Raw genomic sequence first — 12,460 nt, forward strand, 5'->3', positions numbered from 1 at the left:
TGGGTACAGAAAATGTTCTCTCTTTCTCAGGTGACTGGGGCCTGTGAGCATCTTTTCTTAATGGTGCTGTGAGTAGTTTTAGGAGAGGAGGGCAAAATAAGCTCTCTCTCTCTCTCTCTCTGTCTCTCTCTCTCTCTCTGTGCGTGTGTGTGTGTGTGTGTGTGTGCGTGTGTGTGTGTGTGTGTGTGTGTGTGTGTGTTGGTCATGGGTTTCAGCTTAGGCATCAGGCTCCTTGGCAATGGCAAGTGAGCTGACTGTCCTAGGAGGTGAATGAAATGTCCAGAGCTTGTCTGAACCAACATCCCCTGTGAATGGGGTCCCCCAAAACTAGGAGAACCAGGCTTCCAGAAAGGGAGCATCTAATTTCCCCCAACTAATACAGAAGACCCATTAAAGGTGGTCATAGAGAATGACCAAAATATTCCAAATCCAGAATTAGGTCATGAAGATCTACACAGAGGGCTGTAGATCCTGTGTTTGAAATCACAATTGTCTCTAGACAGCGGGAAATCACAGAGGCCCTGAATGTGTGTCAGGAAAAGAGTGGTACCTCAGGATCTGCAGCCCTGAGTCTCCACCGGGCCTCCGACGAGCTGCCTGAATTTAAGTCACTTAATCTCTGAGAATCTCAAATTCCTCCTCTGGAGAAGGTGGAACCAAACTTAGACCTTGTTCCCAGAGTTACTGTGAGAAGTCAGTGTATGTTAAAGCCCTTTACAGCCTACAGCCCTAATTATTAATAGGTGAGAGGGGAGGGGCCATCTCCTACCTGTCCATTGAGGCTGTTCCCCTGAGTCCCTCCCAAGTCAAGGTCTCCGGAAGAGCACGTGGAGCGCCCACTGCACTTTGCGCGCGAGCCCAGCTCTAGCCATGGACGCCCCGCCCCGTGGTCCCCACGGAGCCCGCGGCCACACGCAGCTTCCACACTTTTATTGTGTCTGGGGGCATCGGCCAAGAACTCAAGGCTTTTCGTAGCCCGTGGGCAGAGGGTTGACCCGGGGATTGTGGAAAAGAGTGTGGTTGCCGTCTCCCCAGGAGTAGGGCTGTGGAGAGAGGGAGGGGGGAGTGAGGCGTCAGCCTGGGGGTCCCCCGCACCCCCTCGCTCGCGCCCGCGCGGGCCAGTGTACCTTGGTGCGGATCCGGAGGTGATGGTAGGGGATGAACTCTGGGCGCTCACGGTGGCCCGAGTGGAGCCAGGAGTTGAGGGTGCAGAGGGCCACGCTCGGGAGCGCCAGCGCGAAGGTCAGGAGGCGCCAGGTGCGGGCTGCAGCGGGGAAAGGCAGGGCTGAGAGAGAGACGGACTGGGCGGGAGGGGGCGGCGTCGCCAGGACCCTGGAACGTCCTAGAGGCAGGAGTGGGGGACAGATGGACAAGGTCAGGAAGCCGCAGGGTCAGGCCCTGGCTGCAACTCACCTCCTGTCCCTCTGTGGTCTCCCTTGGCTGCACTGGCCAAGCCGCGACCCAAGGACCCCAGAGGCAAAGCCATGTCGGTGAGAGAAGCTGGGGACAACGGCACCGTCCTTTCCTTCTCCTTCACTGAGGCCTCGGTTCCCCTCCCCTCTGTTCCCGCCAATCACCTGTTGAGTCTGTAACGTGGGTGGCTATTTTTAGGGGGTTTCTATATTTAAAACGAGGCCTGCCTGGCTGGAGGTCTTTCTCTCCAGACAGCTGCTGTACTGTGCCTCTTATTTTGGTAAGGGGACATTTAAAATACAATATGCCATTCTTTTTATAGTTGTGGGGCACTATTTTGTTCAATACTCTATTCCCAGTGGCTGGCACACAGTAGGCCTTTAATAAATATTTGTAGAATGAATTGTGTCCTTTTGAATCTCAGGTTTTTTCAGGTGTAAACTGTATAATAATTTGTACCTTAAATGATCTTTATGAAGTTTAGGTAAAGCAACAGAGGATTGTGCCAGCCTAGAGTCTGGCATGTAACAGGAGCTCAGTATGTGTATTAGTCACAGTTCTTTGCAAAGAGCAGAACTCCCTTTAACTAGCTTTAAAAAGATACGCAATTGTGAATCTTAGGTAGCTCGCAGGATCTCTGGTACCGCCAGAAACAAACCATTCTGTGGGCCAGCTGTGCAGAGACAGTTCACACTGCTGGACACTGAGTGCCAAAAACTTCATCAATGCTGCCATGGAAAGTGTCACCAAAATTTAATCAGTAGTCAATCTAAGAAAGACATAGGGACTTCCCTGGTGGTCCAGTGGGTAAGACTCCCCGCTCCCAATGCAGAGGGCCCAGGTTCGACCGCTGGTCAGGGAACTAGATCCCGCATGCATGCTGCCACTGAGAGCCTGCATGCCACAACTAAGACCTGGAGCAGCCTAAATAAATAAATTAATAAATAGATTAATTAATTAATTTTTTAAAAAGGAAATGGAAAATATAATTGGAGGCAACCTGAGGGTTATAACCGGGGAGACAGTCTTTCAGAAAGCTCTGAGGATTGTTCCACCTGTTAGAGGTCGAGATACAGTTATGTAAGTTTTTGAGACAAAGGGTTATACATCAATGTAACATACTGACAGTTTACATACTCCAACAAGGCATGTAGTGGGCTATTGTGACCCCTTACAGGATTGAGAAAGGAATGTTATCTCCAAGGAATTACCTTGCTGGCACCAGGAGGAAATGGCTTTTTTTTGGGGGGGGTGGAGGGGACCGAGTAGGCATTCCTGTGTCTTCTAAGGGTATCTAGTTAATGTATAAGGCAGATACACAATGCACACTAAAGGGGAGGGGGTAGTGGCTCAAAAGGGAAGAGAATTTTATGCTTAAAAATTTCCTTGTCCTGCCTTAAAAATTTTATTTCATCAAAAGCTAGATTCTTCCACCCTCATCCCCTCTTGAAAACGGATTCTTTATGAAACTTGCATCCTTCAGTCACTCTCTTCTCGATCAAAGAATCATGTGGGCACCAACTGGCAACACCTAGGTCATTGCCTGTGCCATAGCTTTGAGAAAGGCTGGGAAATCTACTTCAGGCTTCTGCCTTCAGGAGGTAGGAATTGTGTCTTGGAGAAAATGTAGGATGAGTATTCCAAAGATGCTGGACAGCCACAAACTTGACAAGTGTCTACTGCTAAGTATGTTATTTCAGTCTGAAAAATCAGACTACTTGGAGGAAAAAGAAGAAAGCATATGCAGGGCTGTGTGAACCCTAGAGGCTCTAGAAAACTGCAAGACAGGGCAGGGCTGACATCTGCCTTGTCCGTGGTTCTGTCCTCAACACCAGCACAGAACCTGGCATGAAGTGGGTGTTCTAAAAAGGTGTATTTAATGAATGTTTGGACCGTGTTACTTTGGATAACGCTATAGAAACACCTTATCAGAACTACAGTCCAACAGGATGCCCCCAGCTTTGATCAAGAGCTGATGTACCTGATATGAATTTAATATATAAAAGAAAAATAAGTTTTATGTTTTGATACCTAATCTAAATATATGAAAGAAAAATGAGGAAGGTATATTTTCAAGAAGGGGCTCCATACCTGTTCCTCCTGATGGGTCTAAACTGGTTCTACATGTCTTTTTTCAGCTTTTTGTTTTGTTTTGTTTTTAGTAACCTTGTTGAACAGTTAAATGTTATATGGTGCTGCTAAATTATTCCCACGCCCTCACTGAGCTATAACAGAATTCTTCCTACAGTTGCTTTTTCCCAGTTGTATTTTGGAATTGCTGCTGAGAAGATGGGACCTTATTCCAGTTAAAGTTACTTGGCTTCTTTGTCCACACACAGTCCCCTCAAACCCCCTCCCTACTGAATGACTATGGCTCTTGGAGAAAACAAAAATGAAGGGGGTATTTTTACCTGAAAAGGTTCTAGGCGCCCCTCTCTCCACTCAGTTTTGCTGGTTATCACCGAACAATTCCTTGGGGATTCCCATCCCTTAGCCTCAGCTTGGAAGTTCCCACTAAGAGCTGGTACTTGGTCGATGGCCCGAGGGTTGCCAGCATCCTCTGCTGCTGTTGCCCTCTTGTGGCGCACCTGCCCAAGTACCCCTCCTGCTGAAAATTTGATAAGCCCATATTGATAAATGTATACACTGGCATAACCACCAACACAATCAAGATAGAGAACATTTCCATCACCCCTCAAAGTTCTTTCAGGCCCCTGTGCAGTCGGCCACTCCCTCTCCCACCCAGCCCCAGATAATCACTGATATCTGCTTTCTGCCCCTATAAACTAGTTTTGCCTATTGTAAATTTTCATCTAAATGTAATTGCATATTATGTATTCTTTTGTGTCTGGCTTCTCTTGTCTAACATCATTTTGAGATTCAAAAGGAACAATTTCTCCTCTCTCCTGTCCCTCAAATCTCACAATTTACAGAAGGATTTAAGGAGGTAGTAGGCAAAGGTATGTTACTGAAATCCTTATATCCTTGGTAGGGACAAGCATAATATTAAGTGATGTCTCAACATCAGTGATTAATAAATTATTTCCCTTGTGTTTTATAAAAATTATTTGTTGGTCTTCCCAACAATGTGCTATTAGCGTAAAAAAAAATGTGGAGTTCGATGAGAACTCAAACAGCATAGAAGAGCCTCAGAGCATCACGCATCCCGTTTCCAGGCTTGCTACCTAAGTCCTTTTTTTCTTTTTACTTATTATTCTTATCTTTTCATGTGTACATGTGTTCTCTTTTTATTTTTTATTTTTTTAATTTTTGGCTGTGAGGCTTGTGGGATCTTAATTCCCCAACCAGGGATTGAACGGGGTACCTTGGCAGTGAGAGCATGGAGTCCTAACCACTGGACCGCCAGGGAATTCCCCTACCCAAGTCCTTGACTCCGCTGTTTCCCCCTAGCTCTGCACCTCCAACTGCACCTGTCTCCTCAGGCACCACATCCTTTTTGTTCTACTTCAGAAAGATTTCTCAACTCCATCCTCTCCTCTCTGTTGCCAGTTCTACTGCCTTAAGTGCAAATCCTTGTCATCATTTGCCTGGATTATTGCAAAAGACTCCTTATCAGCCTCCCCTGCTTCCAGTCCCTGCATTCTGGTTTATCATCCATATAATCCACCAGTGATAGTTCTCCCTTAAGCCCCAGACTCCAGCATTAAATCTGATGTCACTCCCCTGCTTCAAAGCACCTGTGCCTAAACGCCACCCACAACATGGCCTACAGAAGAGAGTTCAAATGCTTCAGCACGGACAGCAGAGCTTCTCAGCCTGGCTTTGCCCCACCTCTGCAGCTTTACTCGCCATGGCCTTTCACAGCTCTGTGCTTTTGTACTTGTTTTACTTCCAACTGCCCAGAATACCCTTCCCCCTTTCCTGCCGCCTAAACTTGTCCTACTTATCACGTGAGCCCCAGCTCCAATGAAAGCTTTCCCAAACTCTCCTATCACACTTGGTGTGGTGACTGCTGCAGCGGCATTGAGAACCATCACGAACGTCTGGTCACATGTCTGAATCCCCAGTAGACTGAGCTCCGTGAGAGCAGAGGCTCTGGCCTAGTGCCTGACACAGTAGGCACTCAATAAATGGTAACTGAATCAAGGAACCACTTCCGGCTGCTCAGGTTTGTTTATGCTAAGACTCAGATTCTTTTATCTTTGTTGCCCTCCCAAGTTACAATGTGGACACACTTGGAAAGTTAACCAAAGGGACCATGAAAGTGACCACACCCAATCTAAGTCTGCCCAGTCACTTTGCCTGCCAGTCAATGAGATCATGGTTATTTCTATAGCAATAACAGAGAAAAGCAACTAAACACAATGCTGTTTACTTGGGTCCAGTGCATTTCATCTATGCATCTGTACTAATGAGATTATCTGTTCTAAGAATTTCCGCACGTTGATTAAACCTCACGACAACTAACCAAGAGAGGGACTATCACCCCATTTTACAGATGAATAAACTGAGGCACCAAAGGGTCTTAACCTTGCCAGTGCTCATCCATACGATAAGTGGCAGAACCAGGAGCCAAACGGTCTGGCTCAAGAGAGCTTCCTGCTAATTTCTCTGCTATAATGCTTATTTCATTAGGACAATTTTGAAAAAGAAACTACCTTTCCTCCATAATCCCACCGCTTCTAAGAATAATATCATCATGTTTGCATGTTTCTTCAGGCTTTGCCAACATGCCTACATATTCTGACTACTCTACAGTCATAGTTTAGCTACTGAACAAGAGAAAACTACTCCAAGCAAAAGATGAGTCTAATTTTGCTTTCCGAAAAGAATTTGTGCATTCTTTTTTTACTTGTGAACATTTTCTGGCTCATTCATATTCTTTCATAAGGATATTTTAATGGCTACATCCAATTTTTATTTAAAATCCCACATTTTATTCATTTCTTTTATTATTGGAATGTCATTACTACAGAAAATGCTGTCATGAGCATGTTCAGGCCATGCACAGAGCTTATTTTTTTTGAATCTCTTGTGTAGAAATCATCCTCAGGAGTGCAGCTGATGCCCTATGTAAGAAAGGGCCTTTGGCCTTCATAAAGTAGATGTTCTTCTGAAAGTCTGAATGGCCACAGTTCAATTTGCTAGTGTCTGAGACTGAGCCAAGCCTGATGACCGTGGCCCATTCATGGTCTTGGGGGCCCTAGGAAAACCACAGCAGTTCTGGCAATGCTCTCAGAGTCAGCTGGGACACAGTCAGTGCAGTCAGCCCTTGTGACAGTTGAAAGTGCCACAGGTTGCCAGAAACTTCGGTCTTGTTAGCCACCATAATCCATCACTCTCTCTGTGACTATCATAGCTCTCCCCTCCTACATTCACTGTCTAGCCTGGGCTTTCCTTACCTCTTCCTGGGATTATTGTGTTTCCTACTTGGCCTTTCTTCCAACTGCCTTACATAAGGCTGTCAGATACGTTTCTTACTGTAGGGCAGAGCTTCCTTTTTCCACAGCCTGGGACACATAGAAAATGTTAACAATGATTTGTGCAGCACACTGGGATGAAGGGTTGAGGCTACTCCCAGCTGGAGGTGCCTGGCCTAGTGCTTCTGGCCATCCCAGGCCCCACCCATCTGTCCTAGGGGTTAAAGCAGTGGTCTCAACCCTGGCTGCACACTAGAATTAACCAGAAGTTTTACAAAATTCTTTTGCCTAGGCTGTACCCCAGAGTAATAACAATAATGTACAGCCAAGGTTGAGAAACTTTGAACTAAAGGGATATCTCAGGTTATTCTCAGTAACCTCCACAGGTTACTCCTTCCTTCACTGCAGTGTTTCCCTTCTGAGCAATGGGTCCAGGGTATCAATAGACTAAGATCGAGTCCTGAACTTGGGTGTGTGCAGCTCTCAGTAGCTGGACTCAGTGTCACATGATGATAAAATTTAACTTAACCAAACCGTCTAAGCCTACATGATTGTGTCCGGGCTGGGGGTACACAGTGGCCTAGTGGAAAGCTGAGAAAGCTGAACCTGACGGAAGGCGGGTGCGCGGGGTGGGGTAGGGTGGTGAAGGCAGAACGCAGCGGACACCTTGGGAACAGTAGTAGAGGCCCGGATTTTAAGGCGGGAGAGGCTGTGGTTGCTTAAGGGGGTTAATAGAATAACTGGACTCCAAGAAGAGAATGGAGGGTGGAAAGCTGAAAAGGGCAGTGGAGGTGCTCGTCCCGCCCTTTCTACCCCGGATAACACCCGTGTGCTTTCGGGGCTCATGGGGCGCCGCATCAAAGGGGCTCGGCGGAGACGTGTGTTCAGAAACCCCAAGCTCTAGGTGGAGGCGGCGGGCCGGGCTGCTGCCCATCGCCAGCTCTTACCCACTGAGACCCCGCACCTGCGTGTCTCCTGCATGACACACCGTCTCGGGGTGCAGCCGAGACGGGGCCGGTCGCCCCCACTCTCCGGAGAGAGCCAGACCCCAGCTCCGGGAATGCCATCCGTGGCGTGGCAGAGGGTCCAATCCCGAGAGGGCTGACCCCCGAAGGAAGGCTGAGAGAAAGCGGCAGCGGCGGCGCCTGGCTCCGCTGCGAGGGACGCAGCCAAGCCTCCACGGCTGGCAGCCTCCGCGGTGCCTTCTGGGAAATGTAGTCCCCGCAAGGGGCCGAGACCCGAATGCGGAGGGTCCCGGGCATCCTTACTCAACTTCCGGCAGGGGGCGCTCCACCCCCGACGCCCTGCTTGCTTCTCCTCCCCCAAACCCGCCCCACCTGTCCCCAGGCCCTCCCAAGATGGTCCCGAACAGGTCAGAGCAGTGAGCACACCATAAAGAGCCACCGAGGAACCACATCCCAGTCCCCAACTAGAATGTGAGAGGAAGTAGCCGGCTGGGGCGCCCGGGCGAGCGAGCCCTGGTGGAGGTGACCTGGCCTTACGTGGTGTGGTGGCACCTAAAACCTCTCGCTAAGGAAAGACCGAGAGTGAGGAGCTGGCCTCTGGCAGAGAATTTAAGGGAACGCCCCCAAACTCAGTAATCAAGAGGAGACATTGTAACGCGATATTTCAAAAAATCAAAATGAATGCAAAAAATTCATGGTGAACAAAATATCAAAATATCGAAGATTTAAATAAAGACAAGCATCAACCCTGTATTTTCTCCACCCTGCCTCACTCACCTCACCCTAATCATGGCCCTGGTTCCAATAAAACTTTATTTACAAAAGCAGGTGGCTGGCACAGGTGGTAGTTTTCTGATTTAAAAGTATATATAGGGGGACTTCCCTGGTGGTCCAGTGGTAAAGAATCCACCTTGCAATGTAGGGGACAAGGGTTCGATCCCTGGTCAGGGAACTAAGATCCCTCATGCCGCGGGGCAACTAAGCTCACGTGCCTCAACTAGAGCCCGGGTGCAGCAACTACAGAGCCCATGCGCTCTAGAACCCGCGCGACACAACTACAGAAGACCTGTGCACTGCAACTAGAGAGAAGCCCGCGCACCGTAAGGAAAGATCCCGCATGCCTCAACAAAGATCCCACGTGCCATCTCAACTCAGCCAAAAATAAATCAAATTAAAGAAGTAAATAATAAATAAACCTTTTAAAAATATATATACGCATAGATGTATCATTTATCTTGATTGCGAGTATTTTCATGCTCCCTTAAATTTTGCACTAGAGGCTGGTGCCTCGCTCATCTAACCCTAGTGCCCCTCTGCCAAGTCCCCTCAGCTTTGGGAGCCACATATCTGCCCTGGCACCCAGAAGTGGACTACATCTGGAAAGGACCCTGATTTTGGTCTAAGTTCAGCCACCAGCTGCCTGAGTGACCTTGGGCCAGTCAGGCTCCACCTTGCCCTCTGTTGACCCCCAGAGCTGTGTCTTCCCAGAAGGGGCAACTTTTTCTTCACGTGGTGTCATATAAGCTAGAGGAGACTTGGATCATAGCTGCAAACCGGGGATTAGGAAGCTGCTTTATTGCCTCTAACCTGCTTCTTGACACCCACAAGGCTGAAGATTAGACACTGCAACACTGCAACAGAAAACCCCCATGCCTCCTCTACCTTACTGGTCATCAGGAAAATAGCAGCAAGAAAGTGGCCCATTTCATTCACACCTTCTAAATCTCATGCAAGGACATTGGAAGAACCTAATATGCAAGGGAAGCTAAGAAATGTAGTGTTTAGTTTTCCAGCAACTACAGTCCAGAGAGCCTCTTTAGAAGGAAGTGAGAATAGATTCTGGGTGTCAAATGACATCCCAAACTATGGGAAAGGCAAGTTTCAATGCAGGTATAAACCCGTGCTGGCAAACATGCACCCTACACATAGCAGAATCATAAACTCTTTGAGGGAAAGCTCTGCGAGGGGCCCTGAAAACCATCTTATCCTATCTGCTTATTTTACAGCTGAAGAAACTGAGGCCCAGAGAAAGGAAGTGATTGGGGAGTGGGGGTGGGCAAAGAGTGGTATGAAGACGCTGGCACGGGTGAGCTGGAAGAAGAACCTGCAGAAAACTTCTTGGTGCCCAAAGAGTTTCTAAATTTACAAAGATTGTACTGAGGTTTGAATGCGTTGAGCCTAATTCAGATCCAGGAGGATGCTGGCCATTAAGAGATGTAAGCATTTTTCCAGGTCATGAAAAACAAAGAAATTGTCCTAAAATACTAAAGAATTTTTCTAGATTAAAAGAGACCAAAGAACCATGAAAACTAAATGCAATATGCGCATCTAGTTAGGATTATATCCTGGACCATAATTTTTTTCCTTATGCTATAAAGGCTATTAGTGGAATAATTGGTGAAACTGTAATAAAGTCTGTTCATTAGATGACAGTACTGGATCATTGATAATTTCCTTGTTTTTAGAAAATCCACATTAAAGTATTTAGGAAGAGAGAGAGAGAGATTGAGAGAGAGAGAGAGAGAGAGAGAGAGAGAGAGAGAGAGAGAAGCATTTTGAACTGGCAGGAAATAAGAACAGAAGAAGAAATAACAGAAAGGGATCCTGAATCCCAGGGAAGAGAAGCTGCGAATCACCCAGGCAGTGTGATCAGAGCTTCCTCAAGGTGTTCTGCGCCTGCCCCATGTGGGATGCTGAGGACTCAACCGGGACAATGCAGAGTCCCTGTCCCCCTGGAATATGTCTAGGGAAGGAAGGGAGGGAGGGAGGGACTTTGGCTTGGGGCAGGGGGGATGCTGTTCCGGCATCTCCAGTGCACCTCTCAAAGCACCTGCCAGCCACTGTTGAGCTTCTGGGTGGGTGGGACTCCAGCTGCCAGCCCGTGGCTACACCCACTGCCCAGCACCAGCCTCTGTACCGCCCACCAGGCTCAGAGGAGGAACCAGGCTCCCAGGACTGGGTGAGATCAGACAGAACTGGATGGAGTCCAAGCTCATGTCCAGAAGCCAGGGCCAGCCCAGGGGAGACAGTATTACTGACGCCCCCTCCCTCCGAGCCCACCGGGGCCTTAGCGTTTATAGAGCACCTCCACACATGCTTGCTTCCCAAAATAGCCCTGCGAGGGGTGTCTGCCAGGGACTGTCTCCCTGAGGCTCACAGGGCCCAATACTCGGCCCTCTGACCAAGGCACACAGGGGTTTGCCTGGCCTTGCTGAACCCGTAAGCTCTGCCCCTACTCCCTGGCACATACGGAAAGGAGCTTCAGTATTAGAGGGTGATATCTGGGGTCAGGAAAGCAGGTCCGGTCTGTCAGCTGGGCTGGGGGCTGGGGAGGAAAATGGCTGGTGGGGGGCAGGAAGGGGTGAGGGAAAAGAGAAACTGCCTCCACTGCATGGGTCTTTCTCACCCATGAGAGGGTAGGTTGGGGATGGTCACCCCCAAACGCCTTTCTGTAGCTGTTAGGTAAGTAATTCAAATGAAACTTGCTGAGTCAGGGACACACCAGGGAGCGGTGGGGACTGGCCATGTCCGGGGCAGCCACTACTCAGCCCTGTCAACACGTTGTTGCTGGAAAGCTCCAGTGTTGCAGAATTTTCTGATCCTCTCCCCTCTCTCCTCCCCCAAAACAGCAAACTAGATTGTGATGTGAAATCTCCCAATTTAAATGTTGGTTCATGGGACTTCCCTGGCGGTCCGGTGGTTAGGACTCCGCACTTTCACTGCTGAGGGCATGGGTTCGATCCCTGACTGGGGAACCGAGATCCCACAAGACGCCGGCAAAAAAAAAAAAAAAAAAGTGGCTCAATAGTGTAAACACACACACACACACACACACACACACACACAGAGTGAAGGCCAAAGCAAACATGTTCGCTGCCTCTGGCCTAAGCACTGGCCACACGCTTGGAGAGTGAGTCTGCCTCTTTCCCAGCTCAGGACACAGTGAATGCCAGATAAACCCCTGTTGGATTAAGCCCATCCTTCCTGTTTCCAAGGACTGGCCTGCCTCCTTGCTTTGGGCAGGACCTGTCTCTACAGCTGAGAGGAGATGGGGCACATGGCTATTTACCTTAATGTGAGAAATTAGCTTCCAGTTGACTGAAAGGGATTTTGCAAACAAATCCTCCTCCCACGCCCACCTCTGCCATGTACCTAACGTCCATCTGCAGTTACAGTTTTGCAGAGAACGCAATCCAGCTTTGAGGAAACTGAGGCCCCAAGGTCACCAGTAAGAGTAAACAGGACCTGATCATAACAACTATTTATTGAATGCCTACTACAGATGCACCTGGCTCAGGCCTCCAACTCAGTCACTGGCTTGTGCTATTTTGAGATGCCATTGATGGGGAATATGCCAGAACCCATCTGTTCATCACAGACCCAGCTTGAGGAGACAAGTGGCATCCATTAGATGTCACCTTCATGAAGCCTCTTAGACTTACTCCAGGTGATGCCCTTTCTCCAGTGCCAGCATCGAGCCTGAGTCCATCTCCTTCACGACACCAAACTACTCCAGAACTGGGGCTGTCTCACTCATTTCTGTAACCTTTGGGAGAAGCTAGGAAGCACGCTGGCGTGATGTCTGTGGGACGACACCACCGGTGACAGGGTGACAGACTTGAGGAAGAGCAGGGAACTGAGGACTGCCGAGTCCTTTCCTTGACGAGTCCTTTCATCATCCCTATTTTACAGATGAAGAGA

At 48.6% G+C, this 12,460-nt stretch overlaps 1 protein-coding gene across 1 annotated transcript; it reads right to left on the reverse strand.

Moving 5' to 3' along the window:
• Window positions 1-959: 959 nt before the first annotated feature.
• On the reverse strand, window positions 960-1,486 carry COX6A2 (cytochrome c oxidase subunit 6A2; the record flags this gene model as incomplete). Its single annotated transcript, XM_079718885.1, has 3 exons — window positions 960-1,043; window positions 1,128-1,264; window positions 1,414-1,486. The coding sequence occupies 3 exons, from the start codon at window positions 1,484-1,486 to the stop codon at window positions 960-962; spliced, it is 294 nt and encodes a 97-aa protein (XP_079575011.1).
• Between the last annotated feature and the right edge of the window lie 10,974 nt (window positions 1,487-12,460).

Source organism: Hyperoodon ampullatus, assembly GCF_949752795.1.
Source record: "Hyperoodon ampullatus genome assembly, chromosome: 14".
In the NCBI taxonomy this organism is placed as follows: domain Eukaryota; kingdom Metazoa; phylum Chordata; class Mammalia; order Artiodactyla; family Ziphiidae; genus Hyperoodon; species Hyperoodon ampullatus.